We start from the raw sequence: 22,239 nt of genomic DNA, 5'->3' as shown, positions 1-22,239 counted from the left end.
CGGATAGGATACAAGGTATTATTTCAATCCTCTTGTATCTATTGAGGCTTACTTTGTGACCTACGATGTGATCAATTTTGAAGAAAGTTCCATGGGGTGCAGAGAAGAAGGTATATTCTTTCTTGTTTGGGCGAAAGGTTCTATAGATATCTGTTAGACCCATTTGACCCATGGCATTGGTTAATGATACTATTTCTCCGGTTAGTTTCTGTTTCAATGACTTATCCTTCAGTGAGAGTGGGGTGTTGAAGTCTTCCACTATTATTGTATGGGGATCGATGTGTGGTTTAAGCTTTTTTAATCAGGTCTTTTACAAATGTGGGTGCCCTTGTATTGGGAGCATAGATGTCCAGAATTATGATGTCATCTTGGTTGACTTTACCTTTGATGAGTATGAAGTGTCCTTCCTCATCCCTTTTGATTAATTTTGGTTGAAAGTCTATTTTGCTCGATATTAAAATGGCTACACCTGCTTGTTTCTTGTGACCATTTGCTTGGGATATTTTTTTCCAACCTTTTACCCTGAGGTAATGCCTATCATTATGGGTGAGATGTGTTTCTTGAATGCAGAAGAATGTTGGATCTTGTTTATGCACCCATTCAGTTAGTCTGTGTCTTTTTATTGGAGAATTGAGACCATTGATGTTGAGAGATATTAATGACCAGTGACTGTTAAGAGTCTTAGTTTTGATGTTGTTTCCAGTCGAGCGTTTGTGTAGTTGTGTTTTTGCTATGGGATAGTTATCTATTTCCTGAGTAGTTTTGGTTGTAGCTTGACCCTTTGGGATGGAGTTTTCCTTCTAGGACCTTCTGTAAACCTGGATTTGTGGATAGGTACTGTTTGAATTTGTTTTTGTCCTGGAATATTTTGTTTTCTCCATCAATGGTTATTGATAATTTTGCTGGGTAAAGTAGTCTGGCCTGGCATCTGTGGTCTCTTAGGGTTTGCAGGATCTCTGTCCAGGCCCTTCTGGCTTTTATGGTCTCTGCTGAGAAATCGGGTGTAATTCTGATAGGTTTGCCATTAAATGTTATTTGGTCCTTTTCCCTTGCAGCTTTTAATATTTTTTTCTTTGTTCTGTATGTTTTGTGTTTTGATTATTATGTGACGGGCAGTTTTTCTTTTCTGGTCAATTCTATTTGGTGTTCTGTAGGCCTCTTATATGTTTATAGGCATCTCTTTCTTTTGATTGGGGAAATTTTCTTCTATAATTTTGTTGAGAATATTTTCTGGGCCTTGGAGTCTGATATCTCCTCTTTCTTCAATGCCTATTATCCTCAGATTTCTTCTTTTCATGGTGTCCTTAATTTCTTGGATGTTTTGTGTCAGGAGTTTTCCAGATTTGGCATTTTCTTTAATGGTTGCTTCAAGATCTGTGATTGTATCTTCTAGTCCTGAGATTCCTTCTTCCATCTCTTGGATTCTGTTAGAAAAGCTCTCATCTGTGTTGCTCACCTTCTTCTCTGAGGTCTCACATCCTCGTTTTTCTTCTGTCTGTGTGTTTATCATTGACTCCATTTTCATTTTCAGATCTTGAACTGATCTCTTGATTTCTTTCATCTGATTGTTTGTATATTATTGAGTTTCTTCCATTGCCTCGTTATAGGTCTTCAGAGCTTGAACCGTTTTATTTCTTTATTTCATCTCGTTGTTTGCATTTTCCTGCAATTTTTCCAGTTCCACTCTATGTGCTTCTTTTATGTCTGTCACCTGTTTGGCTGCGTCTTCCTGCATTTGATTACTAATTTTATTTGTTTCCTCCATTATCATCCTTATTACTAAGGATTTGAGGTCATTTTCTTGTATTTCCATTGTATTTGATTTTTCTGCATTGTTTTCTTTGGGATAGCTGGAAACTGGAGATGCCATGTTGTTTTGGGTTTTGTTGTGTATGCTTTTATGCTGTTCTTTAGACATCTTGCCTTCTTTGTTTTTGTTGGATAGCTTCCAGAGTTGGATGGAGGGAGTCTGATGATAGATTCACTTGTTTTCTCACGATTTCCCTAGGCTGGAAGCTCTGATGCTTCACTGGTGTGGATGGCAGGAGGTTAGCCCTGTCGTTTTGGACTCTCACAGCCAGTGATCCCCAGCTCCCCTGTGCTGTGGGTCCTGCAATCGTTCTGGGTCTCTGAATGAGCATTGGGTCAGGCCAAGGTATCCCCAGCCTTCTGTGTCCCCTGCCAAGTCCAGCCAGGGACACTGGGCCTGAACCACGGGCTGATCTCAGGTCGATTCTCGGGGCCTAAACTGTCTGCTGAGGTCAGCTAGGGATTCTGGGCCCAAAATGCACACAGGGTCCAGCCGGAATTTTTGGGCTGCAACTGCGCACCAAGCTCAGCTAGGGGCTTTTCGCCCAAAGTGCGTGCTGTGGTCAGTTATTGACTCAGGGCCCGAACCGTCCACCAAGCTCAGCCAGGAATTCTGGATTCAAACTGCACACTGTGTCCAACCAGAGTCTTAGAGCCGGGACTGTGCCAAAAGCTCAGCTCAAGTGTCTGGGCCCAATCTGTCTGCCAAGCACAGTTAGGGACTCTGGCCCCAAACTGCACGCCGAACTCCACTTGAGTCTCCGGGGTGGAATTGTGCACCGAGCTCAGCCAGGGACTTTGGACTCACAGTGCACGCTGAGTTCAGCCCAGGACTCCAGACCTAAACTGTGTGGATAGTTCAGCCAGAGTCTTAGGGCCGCCGAGCCTGTACGCACAGCTCAGCTAGAGTCTCTGGGCCCAATCTGCCCGGCAAGTCCAGCTAGGGCCTCTGGGCTGAATCTGCATGCTGATCTCAGCTTGCGTCAGCACCCCAGAACTGCCCTCCGAGCTGAGGTAGTGTCTCTGGCAGAAGTGCTTGCTGAGCCGAGCCAGTGCCTCTGGTGGAACCGAGCGCTCCGCCCAGCCTGCATCACAGCAGAACTGCAGCTGCGCTGAGCTAGCGCCTCCGGTGGACCTGAGCGTTCTGCCCAGCCTGCATCACAGCAGGGGAGCTGCCGCTGAGCTAAGCTGGTGCCTAGGGTGGATCTGAGCATTCTGCCCAGCCTGCGTCACAGCAGGAGAACTGCGGCTGCGCTGAGCTGGCACCTCCGGTGGAACCGAGCGCTCCGCCCAGCCTGTGTCACAGCAGGGGAGCTGTGCCTGTGCTGAGCTAGTGCCTCGGGCAGAATTGCTTGCTGAGCTGAGCCAGTGTCTCCACGGCACTGCACACTGAGCTGAACCTGGGATTCTGGGGACGAACTGTCCACCGAGTCCAGTCTGGGTCCCAAGGCACCACTTGACCCAAATCCTACCCAGAGGCCCCTCTCCCTCAGCAATTCCCACCAGCCACCACACCAATCGCCTCCACCGGAAGGCTCTGAGCTGCAAACCTCAGCCACCGCCGCTGGTGCCGCTGCTGCTGCTGCTGCCTCTGCCACTGCTGCTCCGATCTGAGAAAATCCGCGTACCTCCCATGTGCAGGGGCACGCAGGTCCTCCACACCCTGGTCCCTCCAAACCGTGGAGCACCTCCTCTGCCGTAGTGTGGGGACCTTGGTGTTCCTGGCTCAGAAATCTGTGTAATTCCCTGAATTGTTCACTGGAGCCTCCAAACACTGTCCACAGAGCTGGCCGCCATTTTGGATCTCCACCAAAACAGACCACTCTTAAGGGCAGGCTGCATGCCTGGAAGTTGATGGCCAATGGAAAAGGAACTCAATTAAATCTTTGTGGTTACAGTGTTTCATCAGGTCTGCGTTGAGTCTAGGGGACATACGTGTGAGCTGGATGACAAATAAAGTGAAGAGCATTAAGACAATAGAAATTGATGAGGCGTAATAGTCTTTCAGAATTGCCCAAGGGGTGTTTGTTCTCCACTCAACACATGTGAGGAGTTGGCAGTATTTTGAGGAGCACAATACCTCCATTTGAGTGATGGCCTTCAAGAACAGTCTGTGGAAGGCTCTAAGGTAAGAATCCTATTTGTGCAAGTCACCAGAGAAATCTTTATCTGACTGCATCCTTCTCAGGAGTATTCTGGAAGTCTCTCAGGTCACCTGAGGGAAACTCACTCAGTGCCTTTTGAGGAATGCTCTTTCACAGGTAAATTGGACCTAAGCCCTCTGTCTGGGAAGCTGGCTGAGATCCTAGGGTACAGTGCCATACTGTGAGATACACTCCCACCAGTGCACAATTACTACTGAATAGCAGTAAAGTATGCTTCCTTTGCCTTCCCCAAAGAAAAAAGATATTGTATTATCTTTGATTATTTTCATATTTGGATTGAAAGCAAGTGAGAAGGGCTCATCAAAAGGCGCTCATAGCTTCTTGGGTGGAGGTGGAATTCTGTGGCTACCTCTCCTTCTCGGTGCTGGGAGCTTGGTTGATTTGAGCCTATGTTGGTCTTGAGCATGCTGTCACAGTCCATGTGAGTTCATATGTGTATTAGTCCTAAGTCCTACCCTTAACTGAGATGCTATTTGCAATCGATGCCCCCAGAGAAAGTGAAAATCAGTTTGATCTTATGCCCCGGAGTAGTTTGCCAACATAAAACAGACTCCATGGAGTGTGTGTGTGTGTTGTCTACACACTTTTTGTTTTGCCTTGTTGTAGCATTTTTTTGGTCTTTTTTTGATTGATTGGTTGGTTTGATTTGGGGGTTTTGTTTTGCTTTGTTTACAGAGAGAAAAAAAAAACCAAAAATTAGGTGAGTAATAAGGTGGGGAGGGAGCTGAGGTGATGGCTCAGGCACTAAGAGCATGAACTGCTCTTGCAGAGGACCTGGGTTCAATTCCAAGCACTGATATGGTAGCTCACAACTCTACAACTCAAGCTCATGGGATCCAACACTCTCAGACAGACAAACATGCAGACAAAACACCAATGTATATAAAATAAAAATAAATAACTCAGCTGGGAGTGGCTGCACATGCTTGTAATTCCAGCATTTGAAGAGGTAGAGGCAGACAGATCTCTGTGAGTTTGAAGCCAGCCTGGTCTACAAAAAAATGAGGTCTAGCACAATCAATGCTACCCAGATGCATGGAAAGAATAGGATCAAAATTTGTATGAAAAATATTTAACACAGAAAATGCTTATAGATTGGGCTGGAGAGATGGCTCAGCTATTAAAGGGCAGGCTTACAACCAAAAACTGCTCATAGGGTGTAATCATCAATGATTACATTAAATCAAACTTACTTTTCTGTATTACATCTGCTAACTGTTTCCTTGCTCAAAATGAGCAAGTATCACAATAGAAATTCCAACCAGAGTAAGGCTGAGCATGTGGGAGGACAAGGCAGGAGGATCTCTGTGAGTGTGAGGTTCTACATAGAGAGACCTTGTCTCAGGAAAGAAGGAAGGAAGGAAGGAAGGAAGGAAGGAAGAAATAGAAAGAAAATTAAGATATTTTCTATCTCTATAGGAAGTACTACCAACATTTTATATTTTTAGGCTCAGGTTCATGCTCTAAATTGTCTGTGACTAAGAAATTAGTAAGTAGGGCAAGCTATGATTAAAATGAAATAACTTCTGTTCTGAGCATTAAAATCTTTCCCACTCATTCCTAAAAATATATACCAATACAGATAAAATAGAAGAAATGAGCAGTAAGCAAAAAGTGGCTGTCTCCTGAGACAGTTTGCTTCTTAATTGCTAGATAGAATTTCATGACATCAGAATTCTACAGCTTAGCCAGTATGCTTTGAGAAAGAAGTCACTGACTTGTATCTTACATTGCTCCTTTAAGATAATGTGTCAGGTACACAGCTCCAGTGGTTATATGAAAGAGTTTCTCTAGTTTTTTCAGAGTCAAATCCTAGGACAGAGGAGGTGGAGATCTTCAATACCGAAATAGATATCATATTGATGGAGCTTGTTTATTAAACTTAATCACTGACAATTCCAAACAAATATATAACACAGTCTAACCATACTCTCACCCTCTTTTGTGTATGCAAAGACATTCTAGGCTACTTTATTTTCTATTTAACAAGAACAGGAAATGAGAATTAAAATTTATTACATACACCTACACATCAAGTGCTGATAAAGTAATTGATATCATGCTTATTTTACTGAAAAGGAAACTAAGACCACAGTAACCTGGATGTTTTGAGCCTTCAGAGTCCCAGCAAGGTGTCAGATCAAGTACATGTGATAGCAAAGTCCTAGGCGTTTCAGGATACATATGAAGGACATCAGATGAGTTGAATGAGAATGGCCTCCATAAGTATGTACTCATATTTGAAAACATGCTCTCCAGCTGATGAAACTTTTTGGGAAGGATTAGGAGGTGTGGCCTTATGGGAGGAGGTGCGTCACTAGAGGCAGGCATTGGAATTTCTGCATTTAAGTAAATGAACCCATGTCTGAATGTCACATAGTCTATAAGACAGCTCTGCTTATGATCTGATCATTTTCTCCAAGTATCATGAACAAGTAAGCACTGTAAGAAGCCATTGAAGCAGACTCTGCTACAGCAAGACTCTTACAGGATCACCAAAAATTAGAACAAAACAAAACAAAACACAGTAAACTTATGTCCTCTGCCTTGGGTCATACTGCCAACTATGTGGCAGTATGTGTGTTAGGATCTGACTTTGCAAAGAGTCATTCAGAATTAATTCTCTCACTCTTAGCCCTACTCTCCACAACCTGCAGTGCAGACTTTTAACCTCTGTTGGTTTTTTGTTTGTTTGTTTGTTTGTTTTTGAAAACTGTGCTACAATCAGCACTTACTCATTGCTGAGCAATGGCCATATAGTGACCTAAAGTGCACCATAGGAGCTCCTCACTTATAACTTTTCACTGGTGCCTACTGAGGATATAGTTATTATTTTTGACAACTTCATAAATGTGTATACTAAATTTTGATCATTTTACCCCATGTTATCTTTTTTTTCATTCCCTTTTCTTTTCCAAGAAAACTGTTCTTCTCCACAAGCCTATAAGGATTGTGCTCTAGAGACCAAAGGGCTCAATTATCCTGGAGCCATGGCAGAAAGATTGTTTTTACTACCTTGAATCTGTACCTCTCCCTAGCACTTTCCACAGAGCCCCCTTGACATCCTTGTTCCTCAGGGTATAGATCAGAGGGTTCAGCATGGGGGTGATGATAGTATAAAAAAGGGCAACAAACTTTCCCTTGTTCTCAGAATAACTGTCATTTGGTTGCAAGTATGTGTAGATGGTTGAGCCATAAAACATAGAAACCACCAGGAGGTGGGACCCACAAGTACCAAATGCTTTTCTGCGGCCAGATATTGACTTGACTTTCAACACTGCCCGGGCAATGTGTGCATAGGATCCTAGAATCAGTGTCGCGGGGAAAACCAAGATTATGGCTCTGGCCACAAACATCTTGGCCTCTGTTCTGGCTGCGTTCCTGCAAGCCAACTTGAGGAACACAGGCATCTCACAGAAGAAATGATTCAGCCGATGGCCACAGAGAGGCATGGCCATCATGAGGCCTGTCTGAATTAGGGAGTTCACGAGGCCTGCTCCCCACGATGAGATGGCCAACACCTGGCACAGAACAGGATGCATAATGGTTGTGTAGAGGAGTGGACGACACACAGCAGCGTAGCGGTCAAAGGCCATCACCACCAGAAGCATACTCTCCGTGGAGCCCAGGGCAAGAACACTGAAGAGCTGGGCCACACACCTTCCATATGTGATGGTATGGTCATGTCCTTCAATATTGATTAGAAGCTGGGGCACAGTGCTAGTGGTGTAACAGAGGTCTAAGAAGGAGAGATGGGAGAGGAAGAAGTACATGGGAGTGTGTAATCGTAGGTCCAGGCGTGACAGAGCAATGATGGTGGTGTTGCCAAAGAGAGTTAAGGAGTAGAAAATCAAGATGTAGACAAAAAGGATAAGTTCTAGTTGAGGCCAGTCTGAGAAGCCCACCAAAATAAAGCCTTTACCCAAACTGGTGTTGAAGCTTCCCATAGCCTTTGGCTTGCACAAGTACCAGAAGACAATTCAGTGTGTCTGATGAAGAGACTGCATTAAGACATTGTTCACAATTTTCTTCAAGTAATCATAAACCGTCTATTTTATTGTTTAATTCTATTATAGCTACTCGTTCATTCTTACTTTTCTTTTCTAGAAACTGAACATCTCAGGATTAAGAATGATGTCATCTTTGTTTGTCTAAGGCTCAGCTATTTGTTCCAAGATATTTTTTGGCCTTTCAGCCTTGTGGGTTGATGTTTTTTGTTCAAAAGTAAAGTGGTGCCTTGAAAATCTGTGATCTACATACACACCTCGAGTGCTCTGTGTTGTTAGACTTTGTTCCTTCCTTTGGCCTGTATGTTATCTCATTCCACATTTGAGTCCAGGCTCAGCCAGATAGCGATCACAATTTTGACCTCTGGTCCCTCATCTGCTTCCTTCTGCACCATGGATGCTGTCAGTGCACCCATCCTAGAGGCCCACTCACAGTAGCTGCCATCTGTCACAGAACTCTGAGAAGTAGTTTCATCTCCTTGAGGGAAAAGCAGCAAGAGATGTGTTCGTTGTAGTGAATAGGAAGAATGCCCCTAACCCTGCTTCTTCAAGTAAAAATGTCCATAACTTAACTCCACAGAAAAGCTTTTTTTCTCCTGCTGTCCAAACTCTCTGTAAACTATTTCCCTCTAGCTCCTCCTGGTCATTTGATGACATTCATGCTACATGTCTCTGTCCTGCTGGGAGTGTCTCTGTAGTACAGGACAGGCCAAATATAAAAATTAACATTAGTGTTACTCACAGAAGTAACAGATATTGAAGAAACATTGTCACCAGCCTTTACGGTACTGAGGGTGACGAATGGATGCTACTTTCATTCAAGGTACACTCTGGCTATTGAATAAATGTCTTCAGTTCAACATGAGCTTTTACCTATTTAGAGCTCATGAAAATTAATTTCCTCTAAGCCTGCAGATTAACTGCTAACACACTGACAAACGATGAAAGTATGATAGGCATAAACTGTCTCTCACCTTGGAAGGTGGATGCTTCTTACAAAAATATAAATAGGATTATACAAAAGCATACCAAAGAGAGAGAGAAAAACAGAAACATGATTCCAAAATCTAGCTTATGGTTCGTATAAGACATTTTTGCATGCTTAAATAGCTCCATTTTGTCAAGTTTACCAAAGTGGAATATTATCATCCACGGGTCAACGCTGAACTCAAAGCCTTTAGTCTGCGTCATGTCCCCACAGATCAACTCTATTGTGGATAAGCTATGCCTTCTACTCTGAAAGTTATCCTTCTGTGTTTCAGCATAGGGACCTGTAAAATAAATAAATAAATAAATAAATTGCCCCAAACAATGTTGGTTGTGGTTACAGAAAATAATGCATCATGTATATTACTAAAGTTTTTTTTCATTGTTAACACTGTTCTGCCTTCATAACTACCAGTTAAGTCATGCAAATGAGGGAGCATAATTCACTTGGCATTGTATGTCCAACTCTCACTGAAGTACCTAGAAAATAACCATCAAGCAATATTATTGACTGACTGATTGAAGAAATGAATGAATGAATGAATGAATGAATTTTTAACCCTGGACCATGTCTGATATACATGAATGTCTCAGGACATCTGCATTGTTCCTCACTTTGTAGCACAGGGTTTTTATTAACTCCTACTGTGTACTTCTAACAGTGATTTTTCTACCATGGCATATATAAACAAATAATATTTTTTTTATTTTGTGTATATGGGTGTTCTGTTTGCATCTCTTCATTTGTGCACTCTGTATATGCTTGGTGCACCCAAAGTCCAGACAAGAGCATTGAATCTCCTAGGACCAGAATTACAGATGACTGACCCACCAGGTAGGGCCTGGGAATTGAACCCAAGTCCTCTGGAAAAGAAACAAGTGCTGTTAACCATTAAGCCATCTCTTCAGTCTACAATTAAAACATTTTTAATCAGCAAAGGCTGGCATTATAATTTTAACATGATTAACAAATGAACAATGATCCAAGACATTTCATTAGGATAAAACCCATAGCCTTACATCAGTGACGATTTTTTAATAAATAAAACGTTTGGATAAATTTGAAGCAAAGGCTTCAAAACTTAATGTTCAACACTCGCCGCCAGTCAGCTAGATGCTGTACCCAGGGCTGACAATACCCTCAAGGAGCCAGGGGCTAAACAGGCAGATCCAGAAGCTTATAGCTCCACACCCTAAACACTAGAGACTCCAGGTTTTCGTAGGCCAATTGTATAGCTTCTTGGGTAGAAATGAAGACAACCCAGAAGCCATCTTCAATTGATAACCACCTGCAAAGGAAAATATAGTTTTCTTCAAAAGAGTCTCCAGGGGAAACAAACCACTCTTAAGGGTAGGCTGCACGTCTAGCAGTAGATGACAATGGAAAACAAACTCAACAGCATCCTTGGAGGTTCCTTGCCTCATAAAGTCTTGCCAAGGCATTTACTTAAATATTTTATGAACAAAATTTTAAAAATCATTTTTTACCATACAGGCCATTTGCGCATATACTATTGCTCCCAGTTTAGTATTTTTATGGGATTTCTGAGTGTGCAAACAAGTGGGTCTCCGTGTCTCTATTTCTCTCACCTTATCTTGGGCTCTTTTCCTTCTGCTTATTTGTTTTGTCTTATTCTGATGTGTTAGTTTTTGCTTTATTTTATTCTATTCTACTCTTATCCCTGAGAAGCCTGTTTGTTTTCTAATAAGAGACAGATTGGGGGTGGATCAGGATGGGAGGAGGGGAGAATCATAACCAGGATATATTATGTAAGATAAAATCTACTTTTAACTAAAAGGGGAGGGGAGAAAATCCAACTTATGGCTCTTGATTCTGTGATTCGAAGCTTAGTGCTCTGGGCTTTAACCACCAGCGGCCCCAGGAACTTCATACCTATGGAATCTTTGGCTTCTAGCATTAGTGAGCAGCAGTGGGAGGTGGCAGCAGACACAATCAGGCTGCACAGACAGCAGCAGACAGCGGTAGACTGAACAGACAGCAGCAGGCTGCACAGACAGCAGCAAGCTGCAGCAGAGGGCAATAGGCTGCAGTAGGGAGCACAAATCAGCAGCAGGTACCACCTGACCTTCTTCTGGGCGACAAAGAGAAGTTCTTCCTTTTACCCTGAGGGAAAGTGATTGCTAGATTTTTTTTTAGACTTAAAGTTTGTTTAATATAAAATGATTTTCTTTTTTTTTTCTTTTTTTTTCTTTTTTTTTATTAATTTATTCTTGTTACATCTCAATAGTTATCCCATCCCTTGTATCCTTCCATTCTTCCCTCCCTCCCATTTTCCCATTATTCCCCTCCCCTATGACTGTTCCTGAGGGGGATTTCCTCCCCCTGTATATGCTCATAGGGTATCAAGTCTCTTCTTGGTAACTGCTGTCCTTCCTCTGAGTGCCACCAGGTCTCCCCTTCCAGGGGATATGGTCAAATGTGAGGCACCAGAGTACGTGAGAAAGTCATATCCCACTCTCCACTCAACTGTGGAGAATGTTCTGACCATTGGCTAGATCTGGGAAGGGGTTTAAAGTTTACCTCCTGTATTGTCCTTGGCTGGTGCCTTAGTTTTGAGCGGGGACCCCTGGGCCCAAATCTGCCTATCAGATGTTCTACTTGTAGATTTCTAGGACCCTCTGGATCCTTTTATTTGCTGTTCTCCCATGCGTCTCTCATTTAGAGTCCCAATAGGATGCCTTCCCCTCTGTCCCAGTTCCTGGTAAGTGAAGGCTTTCGTGGGACAATGCCCCTTGGGCTAGTATGCAGATATAAGTGAGTATATACCATTTGAGTTTTTCTGCTTCTGGGTTAACTCACTCATTATGATCATTTCTAGCTCAATCCATTTATCCACAAATTTCAGGAATTCCTTGGTTTTAATAGCTGAGTAGTATTCCATAGTGTATATGTGCCACAGTTTCTTTATCCACTCTTCTACTGAGGGACACTTAGGCTGTTTCCATGTTCTGGCTATTATGAATAATGCTGCTATGAACATGGTTGAGCAAATTTTCTTGTTGTGTGCTGGAGCATCTTCTGGGTATATTCCAAGGAGTGGAATAGCTGGGTCTTGAGGAAGCCCTATTCCCATTTTTCTGAGGTAGCACCAGATAGATTTCCAAAGTGGCTGTACTAGTTTGCATTCCCACCAGCAATGATTGCTAGATTTTTCCAAGGCTTGTGATGACAAAAATGTAAAGAGAACTGTAGCTGGACTAGGCAGAGGGGTTGGTAGCATAGCTTCCTCAAAGCATCTGTCGTGTGTTCAAAACAGCTGAGTGGCCCTGAGAGAAGTCAGACTGAATGCCACTGAGAGGCAGCCTAGCTGGAAGTCTTCTGCGCAAGGAAGCTAGGGACCAGGAGAGGGCCTAACAGCTTTCTATTGGGGATTTAATATTCATCAGCATCCAACAGCTGTTTATTTAAAACAAAATAAAACATGAAAAGGTCTGTTTAGCTCATATATACAAGGAAAACTAAATAAGCTCAGGAGAGAGAGAGAGAAGAGAGAGAGAGAGAGAGAGAGAGAGAGAGAGAGAAACAATAATAATTACAGGCCATGAAGTTGATGTTGAGAGGGAGTGGGGGATGGAAGAAGCTGGAAGAGAAGGGAAGGTAGAAGTGAAATAAAAACATTACTCATATATGAAAATATCATAAAATAGGAATTTTCAAAAAGGAGAAGGTTTTAAGCATGTTTACAATAAGGGCTTATTTTAACATGAACAGTATTCTACTCTTGGACAAACAGACACAGAGTCAGCTGGCTCACTCTATCTATCTTCATCACAGCTGGACAATTGTGTAATGGAGGATACCAATGATACAAAACCGTCAACTGGTTCACAAGAATGCAGATGACAACCTCAAATAGCTAAACTAACTCTAAGGGGAAAAAAAACAAAGTAGGATATGTCACAACTCCAAGTACATTACAAAGCAACAGTCATTTTAAAACAATAAAGAACAGTCATCCAACACTCTTTTTTTCATTTTGGAAGCTGCTAACCTGAAGTTCCGGTTCACTCAGGTAATTAAGTTTTATTTCTTCTCAAGTCTCTGATGGGGTTGAAGACCAGATAGTTTAGTCTTACAATCAAGTTTAGTTGCTTAGGGGATAAGAACTTTTTAGATCAAGACAGACGATTTAAGTTAATAGAGATGAGATATGATACATATTGATTTTCATTCAGAAATTTAGACCAAACAAGGTAGGAAAGATGTCTACTTCAAGCTTGACAAATACAAATAGCCAAATTATTATGAATGTAAGATTCATATAACTCATGATTGTCATGTGTAATATGTTAAAAAAAGAAACATAATAAAATAATTAAAAAAAATAAACAACACGGAAACTACTGGAATGGAAGAGAGAGGTCAGATATGAATCTAAATACACACAGTCAACTGCTGTTTCCTAAGGACACCAGGAGGGCACAGGACTATAGGGTAGACTCTCACGTAAGTAGTGCTGGGAGAACCGTATTCCTGCAGGAATGATAAGACTGCAGCTATCAAAGCCCCTTCACAAAACCCAGCTGAGGAATGATAACAGCAGAAAACACCACTCACAATATAATGAGGGAAACTGAGTGACACTGTGTAGGAGAAATAAGCAGCCAGAACCAGAGACAAGTGTTGGATAACCTCACTGGTACACACAAGGTAAAATAAACATACAATACATGCCAGAGAATGAAATATGCCTGCTGAAAATGTAGTTTCAGGTGACAATGGGAGGTGACAGGATGCAAAGCGCAAGATAAGTAGAATTTTATAGAGGCCTAACAGCATAAAATGGTTATAAAATTGTACAGTTTCCCCCAAATTGTACTAAAGGAACAGAAACAGTACCTATTCCTGCCAAAATATCGAGAGAGAGAGAGAGAGAGAGAGAGAGGGAGAGAGAGAGAGAGAGACAGAGACAGAGAGACAGAGAGACAGAGAGAAAGAGACAGAGACAGAGAGAGACAGAGACAGAGACAGGGACAGACAGACAGACAGACAGAGACACACAGATGGAGACAGAGTCAAAGACAGAGAGAAAGACAAAGACACAGAGACAACAGAGAGACGGAGAAAATTAATGCAAAACATTGTGTATTAACTTGCACAATCCCTATTCCTACTCTAAAATGACTTCTACTCTCATGTGCTTGTTTGAGAGAGCATCAGCTGCACAGCTGACCCAACATGACCTAACTATGCTCCAACAGTGACAGTTTACATGTCAAGTTGTATGAGGTAGCAGTTTCCCATCAGGAGTGAATTTTTCCTCAGCGGAGTACGGCATCAGTGCAAACATTTGGGTTGATGCCGTTGACTCCTAGTTTCTATGAGTAAAGAGTGTGGCCGTATCGCGTGCAGCAAGCAAGAGACTGTACCAGCATCATGGCACATACAAGAATGATGTGGGTTTAAACAGCAGCTGTGCTGCGAAACACTCCTTAGCAGACAGGCTTTGACGCTCTCGCCAGAGACAACCCCTTGCTGTAGGAGCCTCCCAGGCACTGTGCCTTCAGACACAGACTGTCCCATTCAGCTTAATCTCTGACTTAATTATTTCCCTGCACCACCATATTCTAGAGCTTCCAGAGTGTTGCTGTAACATCTGCACTGTAATTTTAGGGTACAGAAGAAGGACTCCCACATGAGAGCACTGGAGAGGCCTCCCCCCAGTCTGCAGACACCAGTTTTCAGAGCTTCCTAGAAAAGCCCTGTAATCTGAATCAATCTCAGCTGTATTTAGAAAGTGACATGTGGAAGTAGCCCACTTTCTTAGGGATGTGGAGAGGAATACAGTGGGCAAGAAGGGAGGCCCTGTACTGTATTGCCAGGAAGTTGTTCCCATGACTACTGTATTAGCCTAATCAAATCTGCCTTTGTCTAATCAAAATATCAATGCTATCCGGCCCATTTATGAACATTTGGTTTTTATTATTTCTTTTATTTTGGGGATTATAACATACTTACAACATGTCTGCCTTTCCTTTTCTTCCTCCAAAGCCTTCCATCTACCCGTCCTTGCTCTCTTTCAAACTCAGGGCCTCATTTTCCCCTCATTGACATTGTATGTATATATGTTTATTTACGTACATACATAATCCTAAATACAATCGGATAGGCTGATATAATGTTACTTGTATGTCTTTTTTGTATGAACAAATATCTATCAACAGGGATGACCCTTTGGTGTTGGACAACATATTAGAATGCTTTTTTTTTTTTTTTTTTTTTTTTTTAAGATTCCTTCTACTTTCAAGTTCCTCGGGGCCTTGCTGAAAAGGGGCTGATCTTCAGATCTAAATATCCAAGATCTTACTAACCCTCTCATAAGACTGATATAGAGGACACCCTGTCTTCCTCACAGGTGACTTACCCTGCCTGCACGTGACACACTCCTACAGTTTCTGAACCAGCCACTGCACTGGTGCCGTATCACTAATGCCTCACGGTGTTTCTGCACTCTTCCCTGGCCTTCTGCATGCGAGTTCCTCACATCCACCTCTACTGATCAAAAAAGAAGATCTCAGCTCAACTAATTCCCTTTGAGTCCTTCTCCTCTCTGGAAGAGTTGAACATTACTCTTCATAGGTACTCAGCATTGGGCTTCTGGTAAATTCCACACAGCCAATCCTACCTCTCACAAGCCCACAAGTAGGTGAGTGTGAGCCCACGAGTAGGCTTGAATCTAGACAAGACGAGTGAGCAAATGGGCAGCATTAGGCATCACATAAATAGTTCTAGCACACACTGAGAGGGAGAGAAAGTTCTCATGACGAGATCACACACCATGATACAAGGCTCCTTCCGAAGGACAGTCCTCCATGCACTGTAGGGAACACCTGTGCTACGTAAACTTTACTGTGGCCCATGATCCTCCAGTGAAGGTGTGAGTTCCAAATTGATCATTTCCTTAAGAATTTTCGGGAGGGAGGGATGAATAGGAGGATACAAGGGATGGGATAACCATTGAGATGTAATATGAATAAATTAATAAAATATATTTAAAGAAAGAATTTCCTAAATCTCACTCCATTACAGGAAAAAATTATGTGAGGCTGAAAAAAACTGGTTCATGGTGACCCATGAGCAGCCATCTAAGCTGTGCAGAGTATCTCTCTGCATTTTCATATTTTTTAAGAAAAATATATTATCCAACACTTCTGTGATTATCAAATGACTATGGTACCAAATAGGAATCAAAAGCCTCCTGCATGAGAAATTGTGCTTTCACCATATATTTTAGATTTTAAAACCAGGATGCTTCAAAATAGGTGTGATTACATCTATTACAAGTTTAAATATACCTCATATAGAAAAAATGGGAACTATTCTTTTATATTATTTACAGGGCAGAATGGGGAAACCGAGGCTGAAACCTGACAAAGATCAAACAGTGGCTAAAATTAAAAAAAAAAAAAAACTTGAGAAATAAAAAAATAGCTATCTTAAAGTACACATTTTTCTACTTTTAAATTGTCTTTTAAAATATGAACCCTACAGCACTTCACTTTAAGTACCACAAAGAAACTTGACATTCGCATGTTTGATGCTGCGGGTGGTCTTGACTGAGTCATCAAGAGCCTGTGCTCATCTCCCTGTGTGCATGGCTGAATGTGTAAATGTGTGTCTGGCCATGGCTTCCACAAATAATAAACTAGGGTGCAGTGCTGGCAATCAATGAAAAGGCTCCCCACATGCTCAGCAGGCTTTCTACCACTGATCTACAACGTCACTACTAAAGCAGTTGACATCAGAAATGATGGACATACATCCTTCGATCAGTTCCCTGAGTTAATGATACCGTCGGACTGTGGTGGAGCTACTTTTAAAAAACAAACAAAAACAAAACAAAACAACATCAACAATACCCACTAAATCCTAGGTCTGAGGACAGGAGGAGGCTCAGCAGATCCCTTACTAACTGCCCTCATTACTAAAGCATCTATCTTTCGATTTGAACTCAGTTCTCATCCTCTGCTAAATCCAAGCACATTACCCTCTCCTCAGTGTCTGGAGATCTGATTCAACCAAAGCTTATTCTTTGTCAGCCTGTGTGTCCACATTCAATCAGACTCTTGTGCCAACACCAACGCCCACTCTAGAGAAACCACACCGCATTCACTCTATCACATATGAATTTAGGGTGATGTTCAAGACCCCTTTATGAAATATTTAATAACAACACAACACCAACATTTTGTAGTATAAGACTAGAAAATAAAATGAATCTAGTCACTTTAATTACAATTAAAAGTCTGAATGAATGAATTACATATTAAACTCTGTGTCCCCACAAAGAACACTGTCCCCAAGTAAGAATCCTCTCCCTTCCTCTGCTACTCTCATAAGAGGTTCTTCATTTATTTTCATCAGCTCTGACCATGCTCCTGGCTTCTGCAGCCTGGGTCTGGTGCCTATATCTAGCTTTGCATCTTAGATCTCAGGCATCAGAGAAAGTGCAATTTAGAAGGGACTATGAATCCAGAGTATCCCACACAGTTTGTACTCACCACCATCCTACGAAAGAAAACAACTGTGTTTACTTCCCTCAATCCAGCTGCTTTCTAGATAGTATGGAACTCATTCCACACTGGTGTCATCCAGAAGTGTTTGAGGAAGGCCTGTTTCTCTTTGATCCCAACTGCATCTGTGGTAAGAAGGCTGAATCACAGCTATGGTCCTGTAGATATCCTGCCTCTACTGGAGGCCACCTCCCGCAGCAGGCTAACCTGCTGAGGTGAAAGAAATATCCAGTACTGTTCTCTCACTCACCACTGTAACTAAGTCACCCTAGACAGGGGCTGGTATACCATCCAACCTGACCTTAAGGCAGACTGTACCTTGCCCACCCTTGGGACATTGCCTGGGCCTCCTTAACAGGAGGGGAAACATTGTTTACTCAAGTGTGGCCTTGGAGACCTCTGGGGTCCCCTGAGCCAGTTATAATTAACTGACTTGTTCCCAATCTGCTATCCTCAGTTCTTTCTATCTCCCAAACACTGCCCAATCCAAAGTGACCCATTCAGGTCTGCAAAGCACTCCTTTACATACAGCTTGTATGACTGCATATTATTATATTCCTCATACTTCCCCAACTTTGGCCCAAATCTAATCAGTATTTCCACCAGACCATATTGCAGGTCTTACATCACATAACCGAATTCGCCATAATTCAAATGTCCTCTTTCCATGGAGTTCTCACCTAAGTTTGTTCTCATGCATGTGGGTTTTTTGTCCAACTAAACATTTTCTTGGTTGACAATCTGATGTTTTGTATTGCTGTGACACAGATTCTACTGTACACATTAGTAGTTTTCATTTTATGCACTGGTTTTGTCTACAACAAAGTTAAAAGTTAAAGGTATCATTATTTTTAATCACTGGAATGCTTAGATGATAAGTTGGTGGGCACCTCAGTGCCATGCTAGTGAGGTTCTGGAAGAATTCAAATCCTGACCATAGTTCACAGGAGAAAGTTAAGAGCATCCTAAGGTGGACAGATGTCCTCAGAGCACGTAAAGTAAAGGAAACAGTGGTTACAAATCATTTGCCCAGTCTAGAGTCCTTTTAGGAGTCAATGGAATTTAATAGCCACAGTGTTAGCCAGTATCCAGGGCTACACAGAGAAACCTTGTTTAAAAAGCAAAATAAAAAAGAAGTCCAGGTACTCTCAGAAGCCTTAAGGTTGTTGGGTAAAAATTCCAAAAAGAAGAAGTGGCTACTTCTCTGTGAGTTGTTGGCTAGTGAGGGACCTTGAGGCCCCATATACTATGATACTATTGCTGATGCTGTTGATGGATTCTGGAACTAGATGGTAAGTCTTTATTGCTGAAGACATCAAAGACTTCAGCTGTCAGACATGGAAAAATAATGCTAGATATAAACCAGTTTTCCCCTCCTTGTGAGTTGCCTTTTGCAATGTAGAAGGCACCATTTTGACTTCGGGATAACCATTGTTACCAACAGCTCTACCCAGCTATGCCCTCCTTGTGCTACATTACCAATATGTCAGGCAAGCTGTGCTCACTGGTGCAATGGTTGCATAACTGCTGTGGGTGACCAGCTTTTCAGCTGAATTTGAGGTCCATTCAACAGCAGGGACCTCCAATGGTACTATAAGTCAAAAAGAGGAGGCCAGAGGTTCTAGTGGAGAAACTACTGCTATTATTTAACTATTTTAAAGTGATTACCAAATTACCTTCTAAAAGTGAGTGTGTGTGTGTGTGTCTGGAGAAAAGAATTCAGGGAGAACGTAAGCATCAACAGAAGGGATATGGTCTTTTTGTACATATTTCTGTGCATTGAAACATTCTATCTTTGAAGGTAGAGAGAGGTTTCTCAGGGGTCAGAAAGTAAACGAAACTCATAAGTCTCAAGAAGTTCCTGAAACTAACAAGATTCACAAGGGCCTTCCCATTGTTTACACAAACAGACACAACTACTTTGGAGAAGAAACTCTGTCAGGCTGAGATGCCTTCAAGTTGTACAGAGAGGCCCAGGACTGCAGCTTTCCTGAGTCATCACTTGTACTGGTGTGGGCTTTTGGTAATGCGGTTGCCTTTGAGTATTCACACTCCTATAAGTAAGCCCAAATAAAATCCCTGGTTTACTAAGTTACAGTTGAGTGGAATTACTCTTTGACTTGCTCTATCTTAGGTTAATAGATGCTTGTTTACATCTGCTCAGGAAAAGTCACAAAACACTTTTTGAAATGAGAACTGTATTTTTTTCGTTAATGAAGGAATTTCACAAAATAAAAATATAAGAAAATTAGCGCCAACTCGTGATGATAAAACATGAATATACAAAAGGGGAAGGAAATCAGAATGAACTCCAGCCCTGTGCCTTGGGTCACGTGTCCACTGTATGGTTCAACATTGGCATCTGACTCTGAGTGCTGAAATTCAGAATTCAACATCCTTTGACACTCAGACTTCCATGCAAAAAACAAAGATGATTCCCACTGTTCCACGCCATGTACCCAGCCATTTCCTCAAGAGCTGACAATACCCCACTTCTATACTTCTGTGGAAAGGTGTATCTGAATCGGCTTTCTATCCTTGATGAGCAGTGATGACAGACAGTAGCCTGGAGAGAAGATCCCGACTCCAACTTCCAAACAAGTATAAAGCCCGAATACCTGCTGGGAATGTTTTCTTTTATTTTAATTTCTGTTATTTCTCTCTCTCTCTCTCTCTCTCTCTCTCTCTCTCTCTCTCTCTCTCTCTCTCTCTCTCTCACACACACACACACACACACACACAGAAACACACACACACACACACACACACACATACACATGCACAGAGGTCAGATGTCTTGACTTTCTCCTTCCACCATGTGGAATCCAGGCATCAAACTCAGATGCACAGGCTTGACAGCAAGTGCCTTTACCTGCTGAGCCATCTTGCCATTCCAGGACCATGTTTTGTTTCTGTGTTTGTTTTTATATTTGTGTGTGTGTTCACAGTTTCATGCATGTACATAGTTAATTTCAGTTGTTTAAAGCCCAATACCCATCTCTGACTGAAAACCTCTGGACTCTCAGAATATAGGATGTTTTATTGATCACCTTTCCCTTCCTACCCAGTGGCTGTGCCTCTCCCTAGCACCCTCCACAGAGCCCCCTTCACGTCCTTGTTCCTCAGGGTATAAATCAGAGGGTTGAGCATGGGGGTGACAATAGTATAAAAAAGGGCAACAAACTTCCCCTTGCTCTCAGAATAGCTGTCCTTGGGCTGTAAGTATGTATAGGTGGCTGAGCCATAAAAGAGAGAAACCACCAGGAGGTGGGACCCACAAGTCCCAGTGGCCTTTCTGCGTGCAGCCACTGACTTGACCTTTAGCACAGCCCTAGCAATCTGTGCATAGGAGCCTAGAATGAGCGTGGCTGGGACCGCAACAATCACTGCTCTGGCCACAAACATCTTGGCCTCGGTTCCCTCTGTGTCCTCACAGGCCAACTTGAGGAACACAGGCATCTCACAGAAGAAGTGATTCAGCCGATGGCCACAGAGGGGCATCGCCATCATGAGTCCTGTTTGGATCAAAGAGTTCAAGAGGCCTCCCATCCAGGAGATGATAGTCAACGCCTGGCAGAGACAGGGGTGCATGATGGTCGTGTAGTGCAGTGGGCGACACACAGCTGCATAGCGGTCAAAGGCCATCACCACCAGAAGCACACTCTCTGTGGAGCCCAGGGCAAGAGATATGAACAGCTGGGCCACACATCCACCATAGCTGATGGTCCTGTCAAGTCCATGAAGGTTAATCAGGAGCTGGGGCACAGTGCTGGTGGTGTAGCAGAGGTCCAGGAAGGAGAGGTGTGAGAGGAAGAAGTACATGGGAGTGTGTAAATGAACATCCATTCGGGAGAGAGCCATGATGGCGGTGTTGCCAAAGAGAGTTAGGGAGTAGAAAATTAAAATATAAATAAAGAAGATGAGTTCTAGTTGAGGCCAGTCTGAGAAGCCCACCAAAATGAAGCCTCCTGCCAAACTGGTGTTGTAGCTTCCCATAGCCTTTGACCTGTACAGTACCAGAAGACAATTCAGACCATCCTATGACAAAACTGGATTAAGACATTTTTCACAGCATTCTTCAAGTAATCCTAAATCATGTACTTTATTATGCAATTCTACTTCATCCAGTCTTTCACTCTTATTTTTGTCTTCTATGGACTGAATGTCTGAGGATTAAGAATGATGTTATCTTTGCTTGAATATAGTTCAGCTATTTGTTCTGAGAGAATCTGGCCCTTCAGCCTTGTTGGTCTGATGCTTCTCGTTCAAAAGTAAAGTAGTCTTTTGAAAATCTAAGGTACATACTCACCGCGAGTGCTCTATGTTGTTAGACTTTGTTCCTTTTTTGGCCTATTTGTTAGTTCATTCCACATTTGAGTCCAGGCTCAGCCAGATAGTGATCACAATTTTGACCTCTGGTCCCTCATCTGCTTCCTTCTGCACCATGGATGTTGTCAGTACACCCATTGTAGAGGCCCACTCACAGTAGCTGCCATCTGTCACAGAACTCTGAGAAGTAGTTTCATTTCCTTGGGGAAAAAGCAGCAAGAGATGTGTTCCTTGTGATGAGTAGGAAGAATTCCTCCAACCCTGCTTCTTCAAGTAAAAATGTCCATAACTCAACTCCACAGAAAAGCTTTTTTCTCCTGCTGTCCAAACTCTCTGTAAATTATTTCCCTCTAGCTCCTCCTGGTCATTTGATGACATCATGCTACATGTCTCTGTCCTGCTGGGAG

General features: G+C 42.5%; 2 protein-coding genes across 2 annotated transcripts; both read right to left on the bottom strand.

Moving 5' to 3' along the window:
- Positions 1-6,985: 6,985 nt before the first annotated feature.
- Positions 6,986-7,921, bottom strand: LOC127208750 (olfactory receptor 10-like). Its single transcript, XM_051168314.1, has one exon. The coding sequence runs from the start codon at positions 7,919-7,921 to the stop codon at positions 6,986-6,988; it is 936 nt and encodes a 311-aa protein (XP_051024271.1).
- Positions 7,922-20,563: 12,642 nt separating this feature from the next.
- On the bottom strand, positions 20,564-21,499 carry LOC127208748 (olfactory receptor 10). The gene has a single exon (XM_051168312.1). It carries the CDS (start codon positions 21,497-21,499, stop codon positions 20,564-20,566), a length of 936 nt encoding a protein of 311 aa, XP_051024269.1.
- Positions 21,500-22,239: the final 740 nt, after the last annotated feature.

Source organism: Acomys russatus, chromosome 25, assembly GCF_903995435.1.
Source record: "Acomys russatus chromosome 25, mAcoRus1.1, whole genome shotgun sequence".
NCBI classification, from domain to species: Eukaryota; Metazoa; Chordata; class Mammalia; order Rodentia; family Muridae; genus Acomys; species Acomys russatus.
The sequence above is the reverse complement of the archived record's forward strand: the minus strand, read 5'-3'. Positions and strand labels throughout refer to the sequence as shown.